The sequence below is a fragment of the Nicotiana tomentosiformis genome, chromosome 1 (genome assembly GCF_000390325.3).
Source record: "Nicotiana tomentosiformis chromosome 1, ASM39032v3, whole genome shotgun sequence".
Taxonomy (NCBI): Eukaryota; Viridiplantae; Streptophyta; class Magnoliopsida; order Solanales; family Solanaceae; genus Nicotiana; species Nicotiana tomentosiformis.
In genome coordinates this window covers 89484248-89508953 of record NC_090812.1, presented here as the reverse complement: position 1 = coordinate 89508953, position 24706 = coordinate 89484248, and the positions used below count along the sequence as shown (strand labels likewise).

Below are 24706 nucleotides of genomic sequence, written 5' to 3'. Positions count from 1 at the left end.
AATTTTAGTATGGTTGAACTCGTATCAGAATAGGTGTCCGGATTCAGAATAGGTGTCCGGATTCCGTAATTTTTTATTGGGTTCCGAAAAGTGGGCCCACGTTGACTTTTTCGAAAATGACTTAAATTAAGTCTCTTTCGAATTATGAATAATTTCTAAAGCTCCAGTCGAATTATTGGCCCATAATTTGATAGGTTTGATTGATTTGGAGACTAATTCGAAAGGAAAAGTTGTGGTCGAGTGATCACTTGAAATTGCGAAACGAGGTAAGTATCGTGGTTAGCCTTGACTTGAGAGAATAGAACCTTGAATTATTTGTTACGTGAATTTCATGTGTAATGACGTATATGTGAGGTGACGAGTGCCTATACGTCGTCAAATTGATTGTTTGATATTTATCTGAAAATCATAAATTATTTTAAATCATGAATTAATTATTTCTCTCATATTCCTTGTCCAATATTATGTCTTGAATTCATGCTATAATTGCTACATGCTTCTTTGACTTATATGTCTTAATTGCTACTTGACATTTAGTATATTAAATATTAAATATCCTATTTTCTCCTTAATTTCCACAATTAGTTGCTACTTGTCATTTAATATTTCATAAATAAATCATATATTGTATGCTTTGCTGCCTAATAATTTTTTATTAAATGTGATATTTATTGGAGTATTTTTATATTTAAGAGTTGTTAAATTATATTGTTGGATCGGGTTGCATGCCGCAACGGATTTTATTTTAAGTTTATATAGTTGGAGCGGGTTGCACGCCACAACGGAATTTAATTAAAAGATTATATTGTTGGATCGGGTTGCACGCCGCAACGGATTTTATTCTAAGTTTATATTGTTGGAGCGGGTTGCACGCCGCAATAGAAATTAATTGAAGGATTATATTGTGGGAACGGGTTGTCATATTATTATTATTATTATTATTATTATTATTGCGTACAGGTTAATGTAAGCGACTTGCCTTAGTCTCGTCACTACTTCATCGAGGTTAGGCTCGGCACTTACAAAGTACATGTGGTCGGTTGTACTCATACTACACTCTGTACTTCTTTTGCAGATACCAGAGTTGGTCCTAGCGGCATACTGTAGATTTGCTCGGATTTAGCTATCAGAGGAGACTTGAGGTATAGCTGCACGACATTCGCAGCTCTAAAGCGCCCTTTCTACTTTATCTTAGGTGTGCTTTCTTTCGGACATTTTTATTTTATTCAGACCCTTATTTGTATTATTCTAGAAGTTTGTGCACTTGTGACTCCAGTTCTCGGATGGTATTTAGACATCGTTATTATTTTGATTTGTTCATTTAAATTCAGATATTATTCATCTTAACAATTTATTTAATTAAGATGAATTGTTAAGAATGGTTAAAATTATTCTAATGTTGGCTTGCTTAGCAAGTGAAATGTTAGGCACCATCACGATCTCGAAGGTGAAAATTTCGGATCGTGACACATATTTTCTCACTAGGTTTGCCCCCCGGTTATCACCTTTATCCAATAAGAAGCAGTTTTGAAAATATGGTCAGAAATGTCTCGACCTAAAATATATTTGAGCTTTAAAAACAAAAAGTTGGACAGAGATTTTGAGGACGGAGGGAGTAGCATCAGACCAAAAACAAAGATAATTATAAGTATGTTTGGACACTTTACTGAAAAGATATTGCAGTATTGTGAGTGAAGGAAAAATAAAATTCGGAAAACTTGAATTTTTTCTGAAAAACTCAGTTTCTAAAAATCATAAAAAACATAAAAAATTTTATGGACAAACACGTTTTTGAAAAAGATTTTCGGAAAAAAGAAAAAAAATTTACGAACAAACGGGTCAAAAATGGTTAGAACGATATGGCAATAAACGAGGCATGACGTAACAAATTTACTCTATATATTTTCTCTTTTTCTTTCCCCTTCTCCTTTATTTACCTGCTAATTCTTTCAAACTAATTTCTTTTGAAGAAAATGACAATTCAAGCAGGATGCTTATCAAACAAGAACACAGGCACACAGCGATACAAGATTATAAAGAAGCCATAAATTCATAGTTAAGTACATCATGTTCAAGCAGCATACATATATCTCATCAAACAGCATACAAAAGCTTCAAGTACTAATAATGTACTTTCACCACCAGTACTACCATCAATTCCCATCACTTTCTATGTATCTTTTTCACAATTCTTACCACTAACATGTCTCAAAAACAAACCAAACTCCATTTTGAAATGTTTGTACATGGTGATGATATGCATTAAGACACATCCAAAAGCTCCTAAAAATAGCACAAATACACTTAAAAGAAAGTGAAATGCAACCATCTAATCCAAATCTGATGAAGAGGGTGATTCTGAGTAGATTGATTCTTCATCATATTCATCTCCTCTACTATCAATATCAGAAGATTCAGCATGCCCATCCTCATATTCATGGATCCAAGGGCTCCGAAAATCTACAAGCTTTTCACATCTTTCCTCAAGATTACCCTTCAGCTCCACATTCCAACACCCTTGGATTTCAAGGTGAGTTAGTGCTTTACACTGGGTGAGAATAGCATCAAGGCCATTGTCACTCAATCGGTTGAATGCGAGGTCAAGGCGCTGATGACCACTCATGTTTTCTGCTATAATCAGCGCCTTGTGATCGTTGACATGGGAAGCTTCAAATTTAGTGGGCAGCTCCCACGGAGGCATGTTTCTTCTGAGATGAGTCAAGGACTTGCATTGTAATCCAAAAGCTTTGAGACCCTTCTCAGTGATATTTAAACAGTAGCTAATGTCTAAGAAGGTTAGATTAACCAAGGACCCTGCATGCTTTTCCACCACCTGGTCAGTGATTTCACTCATAGGGATTTGCAGTATCTTGAGACATCTTCCACTGCAATATTGGTATATTTTCTATAATTAAGATCAACGAAATGATACCTTTGCTTCAATCTGAAGATAAAAACCAAAAGTCTCACATATATAAACTATTATAGGTGGGAACTTGTAGGCCATCCAATTACATAACTGAGTGAAGTGCAGATGATAATGAAGGGTAGAACTTTTTTTTTTGTAAGGTAAGTAATTCATTATTAATATAAGCAAACTTGATCAGCACTAAGATGGTGCAGATCAGTACAATAGTTCCCTGTGCAAAAGAACTCAATCAGCCAAAAACTTTATTGCATACGGTTGAAATAGATTTCGGCCTTCGTATGATTGATCGAGTTCGAAACATAATCGTTCGAATTAAGACTTCGAGATGGGTTCCGAAGATGGTACAAACAAGCTTCGAGTCCGCGGGGCCGATCAATGTCGAGCTCGATATTATTATCAAGCTCGAATCCAAATCGAACTATGATGCAAAGTAAAGTTGTCGAGCTTATGATCCAGAGACCGGCCAACATTGACCCCGAATCAATTCAAGGATCCGAGTCAAAATCGAGCTCAAGCCATGATTGAAAGCTCGAGTCAAGACCGAAAAACTCGAGTCAATATCGAGCTCATAGACAAGAGCCGTTGCAATCCCACTAGAGGAGAGAATCTTGTCAGGAATTATGGGAAAGCTGATTTATCATGTCCCTCTACTATAAAGGGGATGATTATCATTTCTGTAGAGGCAAATTTTTGCTAACATTGTAATTCAAGCACCATATTCTACTATAGTGAAGAGTTGTTCTTTCAAGCTTCTTAATTTAATTCCACTTGTTTAGTCCTAAAATTCATCTTCTTTACAACCTTGTCTATTTTTGCATTTTTCGCAACCCATACTTGATATTTTCATTTATCCTTGCGATTTGTATTAAGTTGCACCACGTATCCTTAGAACTGCGTACAAATTCAACTCTATCCGTTTTTCGGGTAAACAGTTTGGCGCCCACCGTAGGGCTAAGGATAACAGTGGTTATTTGATACGAATCTGCAAAAACACACCGTTGTGTTTTGCACTTGTTTCCGAAAATATCTTGGATTTCGGATTAGCAACGACTAACTACCAGTCAAATGGCCACACCGATTGACAACGAAGCCGGTCTCCAAGATGAGAACAATAACTTGACACCCAGTACCGAAAGACCACTTGTCAATGCCGTTGGAGCCCGAATCGGAACACCGATAGATATCAATTCGCATGTGGCCATTGAGGCGAACTTACATTCTGAACCCGAAAATAGCATTCATGGTGGCACTCGGTCTGCAGCTCGAGATACCCACAACGTCGAGGAAAACAGCGTCAGCTTGCGTATGATTTTCGAAATGTTGCAAGCTCAACAGGCAGCAATAGCTCAGTTGCAGAGCCAAACCCAACTACAAAGCAGGCCGGAGCCCAATCCACCTCAAGAAATCACCCACAGAACGGAGCCAGCCATAGTGAAGTCAAATGAGCAAGAATCGGGGACTACTCCCGAAATTGCTAAATTGCTCGAGGAACTCACAAAACGAGTCGAAGCCAACGATAAAAAAGTAGAAACATATAACTCCAGGGTCGATCAGATCCCGGGAGCTCCACCAATGATAAAATGGTTGGATTCAAAAAAATTCGTGCAAAAACCTTTTTCCTCGAGCGCAGCCCCAAAACCGATCCCAACGAGCACGTCACTTCTTACTCAAGTGCCATCAAGGGCAATGATTTACAAGACGATGAAATCGAATCTGTGTTGTTAAAAAAATTCGGAGAGACCCTCTCGAAGGGAGCGATGATTTGGTACCACAACCTACCACCAAATTCCATCGACTCGTTCGCCATGTTAGCAGATTCTTTTGTGAAAGCACATGCCAGCGCCATAAAAGTCGCAACAAGGAAATCGGACCTCTTCAAGGTAAAACAAAAAGATAACGAGATGCTGAGGGAGTTCGTATCTCGTTTTCAAATGGAACGAATGGATCTGCCGCCAGTCACAAACGATTGGGCTGTTCAGGCTTTCACTCAAGGTTTGAACGAACGAAGTTCGACGGTTTCACGGCGGTTAAAGCATAACCTGATCGAATACCCAGCCATCACGTAGGCCGACGTGCACAATCGGTACCAATCAAAAATTAGGGTCAAAGATGATCAATTGGGGTCTGAACCCACTGTTAGAAGGGATATTAATCGAGAACAAGGTCCGATCGGGGATCGATACCGACCGTACAACGAAAACCGCAGAGTCAGTGAATCGAGACATAACCCCGGGCAAAATAACAACAGAAGTGATCGAGGTCAAATGTCCTGGGGGCTGATGAACAGAAGTAGGTTCGATAGGCCTGCCAGATCTAAGGAAGCGCCTCGGTAATCGGAATATAACTTCAGCATTGATGCATCCGCCATCGTGTCGGCTATCGGACGCATCAAAGACACTAAATGGCCTCGACCCATGCAGACCGATCCTGCCCAGAAGAATCCCAATCAAATGTGCGAATATCATGGCACCCATGGCCACGGAACGGAAGATTGCAGGCAACTAAGAGAGGAAGTAGCCCGGTTATTCAACAAAGGGCACCTTCGAGAATTTTTAAGCGATAGGGCGAAGAACCATTTTAAAAACAGGGATTTCGGCAAGCAAAACGAATAAGAAGAACCACATCACGTCATTCACATGATCATCGACGGCGCCGATACCCCTCAGGGACCGGTGCTTAAACGCACTAAGACATCGATTGTGAGGGAAAAGCGATCTCGAACTCAAGATTACACACCCATAGGAACTTTGTCCTTCGATGATGAAGATGCAGAAGGAGCCATACAACCTCTTAACGATGCACTGGTAATATCCGTACTCATGAATAAAACTAAAGTTAAGCGTGTGTTGATTGATCCAGGTAGTTCGGCCAACATCATCAGATTGAAGGTCGTAGAATAGCTCGGCCTGCAGGACCAGATCGTACCCGCAACCCTGGTTCTAAACGGATTTAATATGGGATGTGAAACCACAAAGGCGAGATAGTTCTACCGATAAACGTGGCCGGAACCATCCTAGAAACGAAGTTCCACGTGATCGAAGGCGACATGAGATACAACGCCCTTTTCGGAAGACCATGGATCCACAACATAAGAGCTGTACCTTCGACCCTACACCAGGTCCTTAAATTTCCAACATCGGGAGGAGTCAAAACAGTGTACGGAGAACAACCAGCCGCAAGAGAAATGTTCGCCGTCGAGGAAGCGAAACCAATATCCTCGCCTTCGCCAGTAAAGGGATCGGGCTCAGAAGAGGAACGAGATACCAAATAGCAATCACAGACATCGGCTTTGACCCTACCAGATAACCAGAAGATCGAAGAAGATGATGATCAGAGGATCCCTCGATACTTCGTGATTCCCGATGATTCCGACGCTACCAAATCAACGATTGAGGAATTGGAGCAAGTCACACTAATCGAACACTGGCCCGAACGGAAGGTATACCTGGGAACGGGGTTGAGCTCCGAACTCGGGAAGAAACTTGTTAAATTTCTTATCGATAATATTGATTGCTTTGCCTGGTCCCATTTAGACATAACAGGGATCCCACCGGACATAACGACGCATCGGCTAAGCTTGGACCCTAAGGTCAGACCGGTGAAGCAAAAGAGAAGACCCTAGTCCAAGGTAAAGCACGCATTCATAAAGGACGAGGTAACCAAACTTCTCAAGATAGGGTCCATTCGGGAGGTAAAATATCCCGAATGGTTAGCCAATGTAGTTGTAGTGCCTAAAAAAGAGAACAAACTTAGAATGTGTGTGGATTATAAAGATTTGAACAAAACAAGCCCCAAAGATTCCTTTCCGCTGCCCAACATCGATCGCATGATCGATGCCACGGCCGACCACGAGATACTCACTTTTCTCGATGCCTATTCCGAGTATAATCAAATCCAGATGAACCCGGAAGACCAGGAAAATACTTCGTTTGTCACCAAATATGGAACATATTGTTATAATGTGATGCCCTTCGGGCTAAAAAATGCAGGAGCTACCTACCAACGCCTAGTAAATAAAATGTTCGAAGAACAAATAGGTAAATCAATGTAAGTTTATATTGATGACATGCTAGTTAAGTCCTTGTGCGTAGAGGACCATTTGACCCATTTGCAGGAAACGTTCGAGATTTTGAGGAAATACAACATGAAGCTCAACCCCGAGAAATGTGCTTTCGGGGTCGGTTCGGGCAAATTTCTTGGCTTCATGGTGTCAAATCGGGGAATCGAGATTAACCCCGATAAAATCAAGGCCATCGAAGACATCACCATCGTGGACAGCGCGAAGGTTGTACAGAGGCTAACGGGACGGATTGCAGCCTTAGGCCGATTCATTTCGAGATCATCAGATCGAAGTCACAAATTTCTCTCTACTAAAAAAAAGAACAATTTCGCTTGGATCCCGGAATGCCAACAGGCACTAGAGGAACTAAAACGATATCTATCGAGCCCACCACTACTTCATACTCCAAAAACAGACGAAAAACTCTGCTTGTACTTGGCAGTATCAAAAATCGCAGTAAGCGGTGTCCTAGTTCAAGAAGATCAAGGTACGCAATTTTCCGTTTATTATATAAGTCGGACCTTAGGAGAAGCAGAAAATAGATATCTGCACCTAGAAAAATTGGCACTTGCACTGATAAGCGCCTCTAGAAAGTTAAGACCGTACTTTCAATGTCACCCCAAATGCGTATTAACCACTTACCCGCTCCGTAATATTTTGCACAAGCCCGAACTATCAGGCCGATTGGCCAAATGGGCCGTCGAACTCAGTGGGCACGATATCAAATATCAACCCCGTACGACCATCAAGTCTCAAATTTTAGCAGACTTCGTGGCCGATTTCACGCCAACCCTCGTACCCGAAGTCGAAAAAGAACTCTCGTTGAAATCGGGTACGTCATTGGGGGTACGGACCCTTTTTACGGACGGGGCTTCGAACATGAAGGGGTCCGGGCTAGGCATAGTTTTAAAGCCACCCACGGGTGACACTATTAGGCAATTTATCAAAACTACCAGGTTGACTAACAACGAGGCCAAGTATGAGGCCATGATTGCAGGTCTCGAGCTAGCTAAAAGCTTGGGGGCAGAAGTCATTGAAGCCAAGTGTGACTCTTTGCTGGTGGTAAATCAAGTAAACAAAACCTTCAAAGTTCGAGATGATAGAATGCAAAGGTATTTGGACAAACTGCAGGTCACTTTGCACCATTTCAAAGAATGGACTTTACAGCATGTTCCACGAGAGCAAAATAATGAGGCCGATATACTTGCAAATTTGGGGTCATCGGTCGAGGAAGGCGAGATAAGCTCGGGGACTGTTGTTCAACTCTCGAGATCCGTGATCGAAGAAGGTCATGCCGAAATAAATTCTACAAGCTTAACCTGGGATTGGAGGAATAAGTATATTGAATACTTAAAGAACGTAAAGCTCCCATCGGACCCTAAAGATTCAAGGGCCCTATGAACCAAAGCTGCTCGATTCACGTTAGCTTCGGATGGAACGCTATACCGAAGGATATTCGATGGACCATTGACAGTATGCTTAGGTTCAGGAGATACCGATTACATCCTACGTGAGGTGCACGAGGGCACTTGTGGGAATCACTCCGGTGCCGATTCATTAGTCCGAAAAATAATCAGGGCAGGGTATTATTGGATCGATATAGGCAAAGATGTAAAGGAGTTTGTTCGAAAATGTGACAAATGTCAAAGGTTTGCACCAATGATCCATCGACCCGGAGAGCAACTTCACTCAGTCTTATCCCCATAGCCATTCATGAAATGGGGAATGGATATCGTCGGCCCTTTACTATCGACCCCAGATAAAGCTAAATTCATTTTATTTATGACTGATTATTTCTCTAAATGGGTTGAAGCACAGGCGTTCGAGAAAGTAAGAAAGAAAGAGGTTATAGACTTTATCTGGGATCATATCGTATGTCGATTCGGGATACCCGCCGAAATAGTGTGTGACAATGGGAAACAATTTATCGGCAGCAAAGTGACGAAATTCTTCGAAGACCACAAAATAAGAAGGATATTATCAACACCATATCACCCCAGTGGGAACAGACAGGCTGAATCAACGAACAAAACTATCATTCAAAACCTAAAGAAAAGGTTGAACGACGCTAAAGGAAAATGGAGAGAAATCCTACCCGAAGTCCTTTGGGCATATCGAACAACATCAAAATCTAGTACGGGGGCAACCCCGTTCTCCTTAGTATATGGCTCCGAAGCCTTGATACCAGTCGAAGTCGGCGAACCCAGTGCCAGATTTCGATATGCAACAGAAGAATCAAATAACGAGGCTATGAACACTAGTCTCGAATTATCGGACGAAAAACGAGAAGTTGCTCTCGTCCAATTGGCCGCCCAAAAGCAACGAATCGAAAGATACTATAATCTAAGAACCAAGCTCCGCCATTTTAAGCCCAGGGACTTAGTGCTAAGGAAAGTCACCCTCAATACCCCAAATCCAAACGAAGAAAAACTAGGACCGAACTGGGAAGGACCATATCAGGTTCTCGAAAACGTCGGAAAGGGATCATACAAGCCCGGCATTATAAATGGCAAACAACTATCAAGCAATTGGAATGTGTCACATCTAAAACGATACTACTGCTAAGGTACGACCCTCCCATATTCGTTTACATTTCAAAACTAACCCCTGCAGAAGTCCGATCAGGAGCTAAGATGGATCCTTCAATACGAAGCCTTAGGTCGGAAAGCACGCGTTGCACTCCTTTTCCCTTAGACCGGTTTTATCCCAAATGGGTTTTTCGGCAAGGTTTTTAATGAGGCAACTATTGATTGTGCTAACTTAGAACAATTCAACAGTATCCGAGGCCTCTTTACAATCGACCTCGAATACTGGGGGGCATTACCCCTCAAACATATCAAGCTCGATGCAAGAAAGTTACTTCATAAACAACATGGTTCCGATAGGAAAAATTGTAAGAGCCAAATGGTCAAAACGAACCATGCTCATGTAGTTGGCCCGAGCTCTGACACAAAACATGAACACATGTATAATGACTTACAAAGAAAACTTTCTTCTTTACCCACATCTTATATCCAAGAAAAATTTCCTCTATTTCGAGATTTATTATGCAAACAGGCTTGAGGGCCGACCACTACCCCTTGAATCGGGGACTGCCAACCGAAAATCAACGAAGCCCAAGGGCTACACTGACTCGAGTTCGAGCAAGCCCTCGCTCGACTACTAAGCCTACGGGCTACTCTTATCTTAAGTTCGAGAAATCACTCACTCTACCATTTAGCTTACGGGCTACATTACTTCGAGTTCGAAATCACTCACTCGACCATTAAGCCTATGGGCTACATTACTTCGAGTTCGAGCAAGCATTCACTCGACTATTATACCTACGGGCTACATTATTTCGAGTTCGAATCATTCACTCGACTACTAAGCTTACGGGCTACTTTTATTTCGAGTTCGAGCAAGCACTCACTCTACCATTTAGCCTACGGGCTACATTACTTCGAGTTCGAAATCACTCACTCGACTATTAAGCCTACGTGCTACATTACTCCGAGTTCGAGCAAGCACTCACTCGACTATTACGCCTACGGGCTACATTATTTCGAGTTCGAATCATTCACTCGACTACTAAGCTTACGGGCTACTTTTATTTCGAGTTCGAGCAAGCACTCACTCGACCATTACACCTACAGGATACATTATTTCGAGTTCGAATCATTCACTCGACTACTAAGCCTACGGGCTACTTTTATTTCGAGTTCGAGCAAGCACTCACTCGACCATTACGCCTAAGGGCTACATTATTTCAAGTTCGAATCATTCACTCGACTACTAAGCCTACTGGCTACTTTTATTTCGAGTTCGAGCAAGCACTCACTCGACCATTACGCCTACGGGCTATATTATTTCGAGTTCGAATTATTCACTCGACTACTAAGCCTACGGGTTATTTTTATTTCGAGTTCGAGCAAGCACTCTCTCGACCATTACGCCTACGGGCTATATTTCTTCGAGCTCGAATCACTGACTCAACTAATAAGCCTAAGGGCTACATCGCTTCAAGTTTGAGTAAGCGCTCGCTCGGTTATGGAGGCTACGAAGTCCAAATTTGATTAAGTTGTTTAAATCCTTGTGAAAATATTCATAAGGCGTGAATAAAGTCTTCACAAGACATGAAACAAAACAGAAGCAAGTCGGCAAAAAAAAAGGGATATTTTTATATACAAAGTTGTTTACATGATTGATTACAACGTAAAAATTAAGGACTAAGCTTCCCGGTCATCCCCAGGAGCGGTCTCTTCTCTATCGGGCTCCCCCTTCCCCCTCCCCCCGTTCTCGGATCCGCTCTTACTCCCATCGTCATCATCATTGTCATCATCATCGTCATCGGAAACCAAGGCTTCAGCATCAGCTTCGAGTTCTTTGGCCCTTTTTATCTCTTCAGCGAAGTCGAAACCTCGAGCATGGATCTCCTCGAGGGTCTCCCTTCGAGATCGGCACTTAGCCAGTTTAGCGACCCAATGTGCTCGAGTATCGGCGGTCTCGGCTGCCTCTCTTGCTTGGACCTGGGCAGCTTCAGCATTGGCCCGATAGACGGCTACGAGTGCATCCGCATCGGCCTTTGCCTTTTCGGCGTCAGATTCGGCGTTGGCAAGTACAAAGGCCAACCGAGCCTCGAGCTCCTCTATTCCTCTTGCTTGGACCGAGTTTTTCTCCTTCATTTTTTGAAGTTGGTTTTCGGCCGATGACAATTGGGCTCGAGCAGTTTCTTTCTCTGCAGCAAAACGGTCCATTCCTTCTTTCCACTTCAAAGACTCCGCTCTTATCGCATCAACTTCTTCACGGAGTTTTCCGATCATCTCGATTTTTTGCTGCAGCTGTGAGACCGAAAGATTAGCCATCGTTCCGGTATCAAGCCCATAGGCTTTTAAAAGCATTATTACTTGCTCGGATAGATCGATCTGATCTTGGTGAGCCCTGGCCAACTCAGCTTGGAGGTCTTTTATTTCCTCTCCCCTTTGGCCCAAAAGGAACTTTAAGGAGTTCCTCTCCTCCGTAACCCATTGAAGCTCGGCCTCGTATCGACGCAGCTCGGTTCGGGACCGAGAACATGATTCTCGATGAACTGTCGCGGCCTGCAAAGAAACAAGAAACGAAGTCAGAAAAGAAAAGCAAACTGAAAGGTAATGCCATATGATTTAAGGCCTACCTGATTCAAAGCCTGCTGCACTCCGTGAAAAAGATCTGAAGCGTCACTTGTACCGGCAGTGTCTTCGACGCCGATGAACAGGTCACGAAAAGGATCCTCTCCATCATGAGGCCTATCTAATTCGAGAGCCCCCAAAGCTTGGGCTTCCCGAATCGCCCCTGCGGAAAAAACAGGGAAGGTGGGCGAGCCTTCGATTGCTACTACCCCAAATGAGTTATATGGGGCATTCTCTTCGGTTCGAAAAGATTCGGGAAGAGCCCCTTCAGACATATCCCCCATCTGTCGGCTTCGATGGGGAACATCTTCAATCTCCAACAACTCGGGGACTCTACCCGAATCTCTCTCCGATATATCCTCAGTTCGAGGCGGAGCCTTATGAACCACCATCGATCCAGCAGCCTGTGGAGCATCGGTGGTCTTCTTTGTTCGGGCCGCAAGAGCAGACCCATCGTTCTCTTCTTCTTCCTCTTCTTCATCCCTCAGACGCATAACTGATTCTACGGTCAAAGGAATGGTATTCTTGTTCGGCTTACGAGCCGTCCTCTTCTTCGGTTTTTGATCTTCGAGGACAGGGGCTCTTTTCCTCTTATTATCTTTCACCGGCTTTGGGACAGAGGCCAAAGCCTCTTCCTCGACAGACGAAGGCCTCAAAACTGCATCCTTGCCCACACCTGCATACGGAAAATTTTATTGCAGTATGTGAAAAACATCTTATTCGAATTACCAAAAGATACGAGAGAGGTGCTCACCGTAATTTTTGGCCTCCCATCGGCCCTTTGACAAGTCGCGCCATGAGCGCTCGGCATATGAGGAGGTCGGAAACCAGATCACGTATCAAGTTCTTGAGATCGGGCACTGCGCCGGGCATCCAGGGAACCGCTGCATCACAAAAGGGGAATATTGGTGAGAAAATAAATGAAAGAACAAAATAATAGGAGATAACAGCAGAATTACACTTACGCTTCATGTTCCACTCCTCGGGAAAAGGCATCTTTTCGGTCGGAATCAGGTCCGAAGTCCTCACTCAAACGAACCGGCCCATCCAGCCTCGATCCTTATCCTCATCTATACTCGAGAACAAAGCCTTGGTAGCTCGACGTTGGAGTTTTACTAACCCTCCTCGAAAAAGGCGAAGACGGTATAATCGGACAAGATGATCGAGGGTGAAAGGCATTCCCTCGATTTTACTCACAAAATATCGAATCAAAATAACGATTCGCCAAAAGGAAGGATGTATCTAACCTAGGGTTATTAAGTATTTATGACAAAAATCTATGATAGCAGGGTCGAGGAGGCCTAACGTGAAAGGGTATGTATACACGCTTAAAATCTCACGTGAGTAGTAATATCCTCTTCAGAAGACGGCATTACCACCTCTTTGTTCTCCCAGTTACAATATCTTTTTATCCGCTCGATGTGCTCCCGGTTTATCGAACAAATATATCTCGATACGGGCTCACATCAGCCAGGAACCGGCGAACCTTTATCAAGTTTGAAATCGGAGGTAAGAACACACACCGCCAGAACGCACTCCTCAGGACGAGGATCCACCGGTGTTTTATCGGCGGCGAATTGGGAAGAAGAAGCTTTTTCTTTTTGGGGGACGGTTTTGGACGTCTTCACCATTTTGGATTTAAAGAGGTGACAAAAATTTGGTAATTTGGAAGAAGAATTTTGCAAAGAGGAATCATAGATTTCCGCATAAACTCAGAGAATACAAAAAAGAAATTGGGAAATTTGGAAGGTTGAAGATGTAAAAGTGATAAATGATTAAAGGAAGGGTTATTTATAGGTTTAAGCAATAGCGGTTCAGTATCAGCGGTGGCCGACCACCGTCTGACATGCATTAAATACCTTGAAAGACTAAATCGACGGAACAGCTGTCACGTGCGTCATGGTCGAGCCCAATGTAAATGTCAGCTTATTATCCGATCGAGCCGTTGAAAAATCATATCGTTTCTCACCACATTCTTCCTGAGAAACGAGGGGACTATCTGTATACGGTCGAAATAGATTTCGGCCTTCGTATGATTGATCGAGTTCGAAACATAATCGATCGAAGTAAGACTTCGAGATGGGTTCCGAAGATGATACAAACAAGCTTCGAGTCCGCGGGGCCAATCAATGTTGAGCTCGATATTATTATCAAGCTCGAATCCAAATCGAACTATGATGCAAAGTAAAGTTGTCGAGCTTATGATCCAGAGACCGACCAACATTGATCCCGAATCAATTCAAGGGTCCGAGTCAGAATCGAGCTCAAGCCATGATCGAAAGCTCGAGTCAAGACCGAAAAACTCGAGTCAATATCGAGCTCATAGACAAGAGCCGTTGCAATCCCACTAGAGGAGAGAATCTTGTCAGGAATTGTGGGAAAACTGATTTATCATGAGTTTCCCACTACGTATTTTTTTTATATCTAAAGTAAGGTCCCTCTACTATAAATGGGATGGTTATCATTTCTGTAGAGGCAAGTTTTTGCTAACATTGTAATTCAAGCATCATATTCTCCTATAGTGAAGAGTTGTTCTTTCAAGCTTCTTAATTTGATTCCACTTGTTTAGTCCTAAAATTCATCTTCTTAACAACCTTGTCTACTTTTGCATTTTTCGCAACCCATACTTGATATTTTCATTTATCCTTGCGATTTATATTGAGTTGCACCACGTATCCTCAGAACTACGTACAAATTCAACTCTATCCGTTTTTCGGGTAAACATTTGTCAAGTCTAGCATATCATCTTCACAACTAACAGGGATTCTATATTTCATCATATGTACATTGGCGGCTTTCCCCTCAACATTTTCGATTCCTTTCTGTCCAACTGACCCAGCATATGCAAAAGCAAGGATCGTTTTCCTAGATTCCTCAGTTATTACATAAAGAACAGCTCTAACAGTGCCAGGCATTACCCATTTCACTCAAAAGAAACAGCAAAAATATATCCCAAAGCTTCCCTGTAATTGAGCAACGTAAAATAAATGCATGGAGTCTTCAGCTTCCTGTTCGAAGAAAAAACAGATGCTGCAAATTTGAAAACCTCTTCTTTGCAGATTCGAATGCATTAACAAGCATCATGAGCTATGACCCAGCAAAAACAATGACGCCTTGCATGGAGCTTTTGAGCCCCATATAATCTTCCATGGACACTGTTGAAAGCCGGAAACCCCTTTAGATACTTTTTGAAAGCATGACCCCAGGGGCGGCCCAACCTCATCGGAGGCCTAAAGCAAAATCTTAATAAGAGGCCTTAAAATATATATATATATATATATATATATATATATAATGAACATCGTTTTTAAAAAAATTAGACAAGTGAGGATGTGAAATTAAAAAAATGAGAACTTAGTTTTATAAAATACAGAAAATTAAATGAATTTAACGTTGATTGCATCACAACTGAAATGGGAGAACCAGAAAACATAAGTTGACTCCTTTTTTTAGTAAGTCCCTTTCTATATTTGGTAACAATTCAACTTTAGATTTTTCTTTTTACCATTAATGAGATGATTTCTAGCCCAAAAACTTCTATGATTTATTTAAGATTACAAGTTTCAAAAGCCTTCCTTTATTTCATAAAATCCATGTCCAGGCAAACACTTTCATATAAATTGGGACAGAGAAAGTATAATTTATATAAGGAAAATAAATAATAAGTTAGATTATTAGATATAGTTACATGACCAACTAATGAATAGAGAAATATAATTAAGTAAAAAAGTAAAATAAGATTGACAGAAAACTATTTTAGTTATATTAATTAGAGGAAGAAATCGAGTTATTAAAAATTAATATGACAATAAAAAATAAATTTATCAATAATAAAAGATAATTATATAAATAATATACTACTATATATAGAGAAATCCTAGTAATTTTGGGGCCCTTAAATATTTGGGGCCTTTCACTTGCTTTAGGGTTGGGCCGCCCCTGCATGACCCGACAAAAAAGACACCTTTCCCAGCGTACTACCAAGCAAAAGAGTCCTCCCCATCGGGTGTGAGCTTTTTAACCCTGTTCCACTTCCTTCAACAGTTTCGCAACGCTTCCAATTTCCAAATCAAAGCAATTAAAGCTTAAATTCCATCCATTACCAGATTTACATCGCAGAATAACGGCTTCTTTATTTATAGCTATGTTGCTCGACTCTCCAAAAATATCTCTGGGAACGTGTCGGATCCTCCAAAAGTAGTGTATTTTTGGAGGATTCGAAAAGGTGCGGCAACATTTTGGAGCACAACATAGATATATCTACTCTTTAGAGTGTGTCCATTTTGGAGCACAACATAGATATATCTACTCTTTAGAGTGTGTCCAATATTCATGCCAAAATTTAATTCTCCCCCCCCCCCCCCTACCATTTTAGAAAGGTCTGTCCAATGATGCCTTATGCACTTCCAGACTCCAACACCTGAATTTGTGCACCAGAGTGCCATCTCCCCATACTTTTCTTGAACCAAACTCTCTTGTGAGTCCAAATTGACTAAACAACACTTATAACATGATTGGATGGCTTATAGTTACCCTAACCTATGAAAATCTTCACAAGAGAGTTTTATAGTAGTTCTATCGGTGTTGAGCTATTTTATCTCATTCTTGACAGTTGAAATATCAAAAAAAAAATGTCATTTTCATGTTTTGTTTTCTTTATCCTTTAAAATGAAATTGGAAATAAAAGCACAATGTTTCATCTAGAACACATATTGTTGGAATAATCTAACGGCACAGCTGGACTAGAAAGCTTTCGAGCTAAACCACAAAAAAGGAGGAATCTTTATATGTTCTCTGTTATATATGGGGCCATTTCTATACTGGAGGTCGTTAAATTTAAGGGAAAAAATTGCTAACGGAAATTGCATGAATACCCCAAAGTAAAACGGAGCTTAAAATTAAGGGGTAAATTTGGACCTTTTCCCAAAACCCATGAACCATACCTTAAAGAATCTCTAGACAAAACAGCAAGAAGAACAATACCAGTTAGCAGCGAAGGAGAAGCCAACATTGCCGAGACGGTAAGTGGAGAGTCGCCGGAAAGTGAATCTGCTCCGGCGAATAATTTTCCGTACGAGAGGGTCAATGAGGTGGAAATTGTTAGCAATGCAGCATTTCCGGCACCAGTTTTCCAAGTCAATCTCCGCCCAGCAGTACGGCCCTGCCACCGCCTCCATCCAACTCCGGCAAACTAATGCTACCGTCCTCACCATCACCTCCGCCGGAACAATCCTTACGAATATCGAAGCTAATATCTCGGGGTTTAACTCATCCCACCTCCCTCCAACGACGTCGTTTTCGACTTTAACGCATGCCCTTTTGCTGCTCTCACCTTCCATGTGATGTGAGAAGCGAAGAAACGTAAGCTCTTTGCGTTTTCCGTTTTCCGTTTTCGGGGGCTTTGTGTTTTGCTGGACGACAGAGAGAGGGTTTAGATGAGTGACACGTGTCAAGACAACCTTAGATAGTAACTAATCTTACGGCTGATAAACATGTGTAATTTTGTAGTACTAAATTGCTGCTTCGTCTAGAATTTCAGTACTCAAGTACATAGTAGTTATAATGGTAAAAGCTGTATTTATATCAAATTAAATAATGTAATTGACAGTTAAAAATTAAAATGAAAAGAATACATATTACACAACTATTGTTAAATGGTAAATATATGTATGAAAGACACATATAACCAGACGCAAGTAAGTCTTATCAATGTTATCATAGTTATATACTATATCATACTTTTTAATCACGTAAAATCATGTATTTTTCAACATGGTTTGGTTTTTAATATAAATTTTTGAGTTACAAATACAATTTTGTGTTACTAATTAATACAGTTGTGATTCCAGTGTAAACTTCTGCATAACAGATATTTGTATAGATTCTATAGGAATTTTTGTATTATTTTACAAATTGAAGTTATATATGGGTCAAAATGGCATGGCCTAGCCATTTTTACGGCTCGCTATCTAAAAATAGCCACCATCGCTAATGTAATCGATTTCTAGCCATTTTAACTTAAAATATTAGTAAATGACATAATTGCCCTTGAACTTTTTAACATCCTGTTTAGTTACTTTTTATTTTTTATCGCTCTTCTCTTTCTTTTTACAGCAGTGTACGGATTTCGCGTTCGTGAGAGTATTTTCTTCGAATTTAGTCTGGGTTAGGTCCATTTTTCTTCAAAATTATCTGGGTGAGTGTTGTTTTTACAACAATATGTTTGAATTTTTGTTGTTATTGTTGTTTCATTAGTTTTAAGTTTGATTTCCGTACTGTTAGCGTTTAAATATTTGTGGTATTTTAACATTTACGATTTTTTTCTCTGTTCAATAGTTCGTCTTATTTCTGATAATTTTGTCACTCTGTTATTAGTTTTATATTGTAATGTTGAATCGTTGCGTAATTTATTTTGATAAGTTGTTCAAATATTTTTCTAGTCTCTGTATATTAGGGTTAATTTTCAAGTATTTTTTTTGCTTCAATTGCATTATAGATTTCTCGAGTTCTTGTTAAAACTTGAAATCCAGAACAATGTGCTGGACTTCATATTTAAAAATTTGATTTTTTTGTAATAAATTTAGTTCTGGTATATTATATTTTTTAATGCTAGACCAGTATTTATTTATGGAGTTTTATTTTTGTAATAAATTTGGTGTAGTATATTATACGGGAAATCTGTCTTCTGAAGGCTTGTTTTCCAGTATTTTATATTGGATGGTTTTTGATTATGTTTTTTGTTTATGGAGTTTTGTAATAAATTTTGTCCAGTATATTATACGTGAAATCTGTCATCTGAATATCTGTCCTCTAATATGTTATACCGGATGATTATTATAATATACTTGAGTTTTGTTTGATTCCAGTATATTTTACGGGAAGTCTATCGTCTGTAAGCTTGTTGTCCAGTATGTTATACTGGATGAATTCTGTTTAGACTAGAGTTTTGTTTTATTTGTGATCACTTTTTTTGAATGATTATTTGTCTTTTTTTTTTATTATGTTCTTTGATTATGTTTCTTCTTTATACCCCAGTATTTGTTTCTGGAGTTTCATTGCTTCTAATTAATTTGATCCAGTATATTATACTGAAAGACTGCCATCTGTAGGCTTTGTTGTTCAGTACTTTATATTTAATGAGTTCTGTTTATACTTTAGTTCTGTTTTATATACTGGATTCTGATCGTGTTTACTAATCTAATTTGTAATATTCTTTGTTTTCATGATTTTATAGAAATGGAATCTTCAAGTAGTATATTAAAGGTACGTATTCCTGAAATGTTCAAGTTTTTATCTTAAAAATTATATGAAATATTGCTTATATGTGTTGCATTTTAATTTTAGGAGAAGATTTTATGACTTTAAGAAGTGGTTTCCTGCTGATTGTTATTGGAAATGCGATCGAAATTTTAAATAAATTATTTCATCCTTTTTGTCCGAAACTCAAATGGATGTGTTGAAGAATATTTGGGAAGTTTTTAGAGTTGAATGAAGTGAGTCACTCTGGGAAGTTGACTCATTGTATGTTGCTATCTCAACTTTTCTACAAAGATAAAAGCAAAATGGTTTTTAAAGTTTTTGGGCATGATGTAGCATTTACAGAAGATGATTTCCACACTATTACCGGACTTAAGATTGAGGCATCCGATTATAGTTTCGTTGACGCTAGAGTGAACCGTTTGAAAGAACGAATTTTCTCTGAAGTGAAAAAGGGTTTGAAGGTAGAGACTTTGTATAAATTTATGCAAAAGCGGTCTTGATTGCGTGATGGTACAACAGATGATGTATGTGTTGATGTCGAGGTCTGCGATGAAGATGCAGTAAAGCTTGCTCAAATTTATCTATTAGAAGCCGTTCTATTGAGTAAATTTGAAGGTCAAAATATAAGTGATCGTTCTATGAAAATCATAGACGACGAAGAGCTTTATGTTTCTTTTCCATGGGGCAGTTTCTGTTTTGATGAGTTTATTGATAATTTGTCTCATCTTCTAACAACTGAGTCAGTAAAAAAGAAACCAATTGGTAGGATCCCATCTTATACGGCGCTTGGATTCCCATTTTTATTCAATGTATGGATAATGGAAGTGTTTAATGATTTTTGTTAATTTTCAAAATATGAGGATCGGGGGCCAATTAGGATGTTGTCTTACTCAAGTATTGTATGTCCAAAATATGATACACTTTATAATGATTTCTTTACAAATGCAAATATAAGTTAATAGTATTTGACTTTTTATCATATTTCTTTGCTCATATATTTTGTTTTAATCTAATTATTTATCTTTTTATTTATTTAATAGAAGTTTAAGGTTTTCAAGGTGAATTCATCATATCTTCTCCAACATTCATTAAAAGTTAATGTTAGCGACATTGTGAATGTAAGTTATTGTTTCTTTGATTTTATTTAGTCTTGCTTTTAATTAATTTCTACTATCGTATACTAAATTTTGGTTCTGATAACTTGCATTTCAAATTTTGATTGTTGTATATTATTCTGGTAGTCTGTTCTCGGAAGCATTATTTTTCAGTTTTTTCTACTGGAAAGTGAAATATACTCGATCAATATAATTTACTAGATCGGTATTATACTCTATGAGAGATATACTATATGAGTATAATATACTAGATTAATATAGTATACTGGATGAGCATAATATACTCGATTACTATAATATGTATACTTCATAAGTATAATATACTGGATGAGTATAATATACTCGATCAGTATAAGTATAATATACTCGATCAGTATATTATACTGGTTGAGTTTAATATTCTTTTTTAGTATATATTATACTAGACTAGTATATTGGATGATTATAATACTCAATCATTTTAATATACTTTATGATTTTAATATATTCATACAGTATACTTTATTAGTATAATATAATGGATTACTATAATATACTCAATCTGTATAATATACTGAATTAGTATAATATACTCTATCAGTATATTATACTGGATGAGTATCAACATAATATACTCGATCAGTATAATATACTAGATTAGTATAATATACTGGATAACCATAATATACTCTACTAGTATATGATACTGGAAAAGTATAATATATTTCATTTCGCCATATTTTTCAATTTTAATAACTTACAATACAAAATTATATACTAGCCTTCTTGAATTGTTTTTACACTCGATAAGAATGTTCGTGTGTTATGATGCCGAAATTCTTAGCAGAGAAACTAAAACTTTTATTTTTTTTTCTTTTCAAAGAGTATTAGCCAAAGTTAAAGACATTATACGTGCAGATTAGGTTAATTTTTAGAAAAAGATGAAGAAAAATATTAAAGCTACTCGAAAATGTCACGACCCAATTTTTCCTCCATTGGGTATCGTGATGGCACCTAGTCTTAGGGACTAGGTAAGCCTAACATTAATTGAAACAACAACATTATTTAAATAACATCTAACAATTTGAAATAGAAATGTCTTAAAATTTATAATTCCCAAAACCGGTAGTACAAGTCATAAGCTCTATAAAGTATTTGCTAGAAAACTTCTAAATACAACTGTCCAGAAATAAGAATAAACAGTGCAAATAAAAACTTGAAGGGTGACTCTGAAACCTGCGAACGCAGTAGCAGGTTTACCTTGAGTCTCCACAGCAACGACCCGCACAACTACTATCGAACAAATATCTAGATCTGCACAAAAATGCACAGAAGTATAGAATGAGCACACCACCGCGGTGCCCAGTAAGTATCAAGCCTGACCTCGGTGGAATAGTGACGAGGAAGAGTCAAGACACCCACTGGTTTAATAAACTGAATAAGTATAAGTATATAAACAACAGAAATATGATATCTACATAAAGACTATGCAATATGGCTCTCAATACAGTAATGGCAATAAGAAAGGAAACAACAAATATCAGTGGAATACCATAAAAATGACACAGAAAAGTGAATGGAACACAACATAAATCCGGAATCACAAATACAGCAAAGACAAGTAATAACTCAGCAACTACAACCACATTTACATCAGGTTTTAGTCAACAAACTCCACGAGGTACCGAACCTCGGACAAAAATCATAACTCACGGGTTTCAATACCAGAACCCTAACACTTGGCATCCTGTGCCCTCATAACACCTCAAAACCGCACTGGCGACTCACGTGCCAATATATTCATTCTTACATAGAAGGCAAGTAAACAAGGGTGAGCATATATGCTCAACAATATCAAGAACACCTCTTATCCGATAAGAGTGCTTAACTTCTTGTATGTTTGTGCAAGTGTCCTAACATAGTCCATACCAGCAAATAAGCATAAGGAAAAAAAAAGAACGGACAGTACGTAGAATATTTTTCTCACAACTTTTACAAGATAAAGCTCACACAGGTAAGTGTACCACTTCATAAATATCAATAACAAGAATGCCCCCAGGCCATCACAAACCATCACAATTCAATCCCTGACACATCCTACCCTGTCTCGCCACGTGTGCAATAATAAAGTAAGTGCCCGCCTTGTCTCACCATACGTGCATAATAATGTTTTCACCTTGTCTCGCCACATGCGCAACCCTCCCCCTATATATATATATATATAGTAACAATAGCACGGCAGAAACCTCGTGCAACCCCATAACAACAACCGCACGGCAGAAACCTCATGCATCACAATAACCACAACCGCACGGCAGAAACTTCGTGCATCACAATAACAACAATCGCACGGAAGAAACCACGTACATCACCACAATAAATACAACATCAACAATGACAATAATACAATGGTAACAGATAAGTCAGCTCAGAAATTCCAGAACTCGAGGAAACGGAGGAACTAATTCACAATGAGTAGCAACAATAGAGAATGTTAGTCATAATAAGAACAACTCAACAAGAAAGGAAATATTATGTAACAACGGTCCACAATGTATAGTTCGACAACGAGGGAGCTATCACAAGACGAATAATTCCAAATAAGGACAAATCAACTAAAATATAGGATATCTAACTTCTTTTAAGGTTGGCAATTAAGAAAGAGATACAATAATTTCAACTAGGGATAAGCAGCAGAAAGATAATCATAGCCTAAATTAAGGATGAATAATTATAAAAAAGATAATTATAACTTCAAATAAAGATAAGCAGTTAGGAAAAAAAATAACATGACAGTAGGAGAGATAACAATTTCAGTTAAGGTACAGATGACTCAAATAAGCATCAAGGGCGGATCATGAAGCAATTAATTTTAATTAAAGCAGGTAGAGGTGAAACTGGTAATTAAGAGACGTATTCATAACATCACAACTGCATAATCAGTGAATACAAGGACCTAAGAACCAAAAGGCCAATTTTCCACAAATAAGTTCGGGCACGTACTTGTCACCTCGCATACACGGACTACAATTAGCATAGAAGACTCAAATACTAAGGGGTAGTTCCCCCACACGAAGTTAGGCAAGATAGTTACCTCAAAGAAGACAGACCGATACTCAAAAAGGAACTTCTCGGGCGAAATGACCTCCGGACGGCCCAAATCTAACAAAAATAACTTCAAAGCAAAAATAAAACTCATAAGAAATTATTCCGGACCATAAAGCCTCAATCTTTATCAAAATCTAAAAATCGGTCAAAAAGTCGACCCCCGAGCCCGCACCTCGGAACCCGACAAATTTTACAAAACCCAAACACCCATTCTGGTACGAGTTCAACCATACTAAAATTATCAATTTCCGATGCCAATTCGTCCCTCAAATCATGATTTTTCATTTTGAAAATTTTCTTCAAAAATCACCATTTTCCCTTACACAAAATACAAAATAAAGAGAAAATCATGGAATATAATAAATTCTAGGTGAAGAACACTTACCCAATCGATTTGCTTGAAAAACCCACAAAGAATCGCTCAAAACCGAGCTCTAGAACTCCAAAATGGTGAAAATGGCAAAACCCTCGGAATAGAGTACTATTTATTCTGCCCTAGTGTTTATGCATCGCGATCGCGGAAGAGGAGCTGTGATCGTGAAGAGGAAATGGCAACTACCCGGAATTGGTATTGTGCGATCACGAACAAGCATGTGCGATCGCGAAGAAGGAAAATAATGGCCCAGAAACTGGTCTACGCGAACGCGTGAAACGGCACGCGAACGCGAAGGAGGGGAAAGCACACTTACGCGTTCGCGGATAGAACACTGCGAACGTGTAGAGGAAATGATCACCAGCTCCCAGCTCCTAGTTTCTACTACGCAAACGCGAAGGTGGAGCTGCGAATGTGAAGAAGAGAAAGGAAGACTTACGCGATCGCGGATACAAGCTCGCGAACGCGAAGAAGAAATATTCCCTCCTCCAAAATTACTCTTCGCGAACGCGAAGGAAGGGACACGAACGCTATTAAGGAAACCAGATGACAAAAAACAACAATTCATAAATAGAAGGGAATGGCCCGTAGCCCATCCGAAACTCACCCGAGGCCCCCGGGACCCCGTCTCAATATACCAATAAGTTCCATAACTGTAATGACCCGACCGGTCATTTTGAGCATTTATGCTCCTTTCAAGTATTTGAAGTATTGAATAACCTCCTACGAGGTATT

The 24706-nt window shown here is 39.3% G+C and overlaps 2 protein-coding genes across 2 annotated transcripts; both read right to left on the bottom strand.

Moving 5' to 3' along the window:
• Positions 1-2026: 2026 nt before the first annotated feature.
• On the bottom strand, positions 2027-17529 carry LOC104116839 (F-box protein FBW2-like). Its single transcript, XM_009627780.4, has 2 exons — positions 17120-17529; positions 2027-2885 (listed from the first exon to the last, which is right to left on the bottom strand). Exons 1-2 carry the CDS (start codon positions 17473-17475, stop codon positions 2330-2332), a joined length of 912 nt encoding a protein of 303 aa, XP_009626075.1. The 5' UTR covers positions 17476-17529; the 3' UTR covers positions 2027-2329.
• Positions 2823-15356, bottom strand: LOC138900472 (uncharacterized). The gene is made up of 4 exons (XM_070187264.1): positions 13102-15356; positions 12891-13020; positions 12142-12812; positions 2823-12067 (listed from the first exon to the last, which is right to left on the bottom strand). Exons 3-4 carry the CDS (start codon positions 12628-12630, stop codon positions 11198-11200), a joined length of 1359 nt encoding a protein of 452 aa, XP_070043365.1. The 5' UTR covers positions 12631-12812; positions 12891-13020; positions 13102-15356; the 3' UTR covers positions 2823-11197.
• Positions 17530-24706: the final 7177 nt, after the last annotated feature.

What these genes read in the sequence shown, in the direction of transcription:
- LOC138900472 (XM_070187264.1), bottom strand. Translation starts at nt 12,630, where the DNA reads ATGCGTCTGAGGGATGAAGAAGAGGAAGAAGAAGAGAACGATGGGTCT. An exon ending in TGCAGCAGGCTTTGAATCAG is followed by an intron (nt 12,068 to 12,141) that starts GTAGGCCTTAAA and finishes GTTTCTTTGCAG; the next exon opens with GCCGCGACAGTTCATCGAGA.
- LOC104116839 (XM_009627780.4), bottom strand. Translation starts at nt 17,475, where the DNA reads ATGGAAGGTGAGAGCAGCAAAAGGGCATGCGTTAAAGTCGAAAACGAC. An exon ending in TTCTCCTTCGCTGCTAACTG is followed by an intron (nt 2,886 to 17,119) that starts GTATTGTTCTTC and finishes CCAATATTGCAG; the next exon opens with TGGAAGATGTCTCAAGATAC.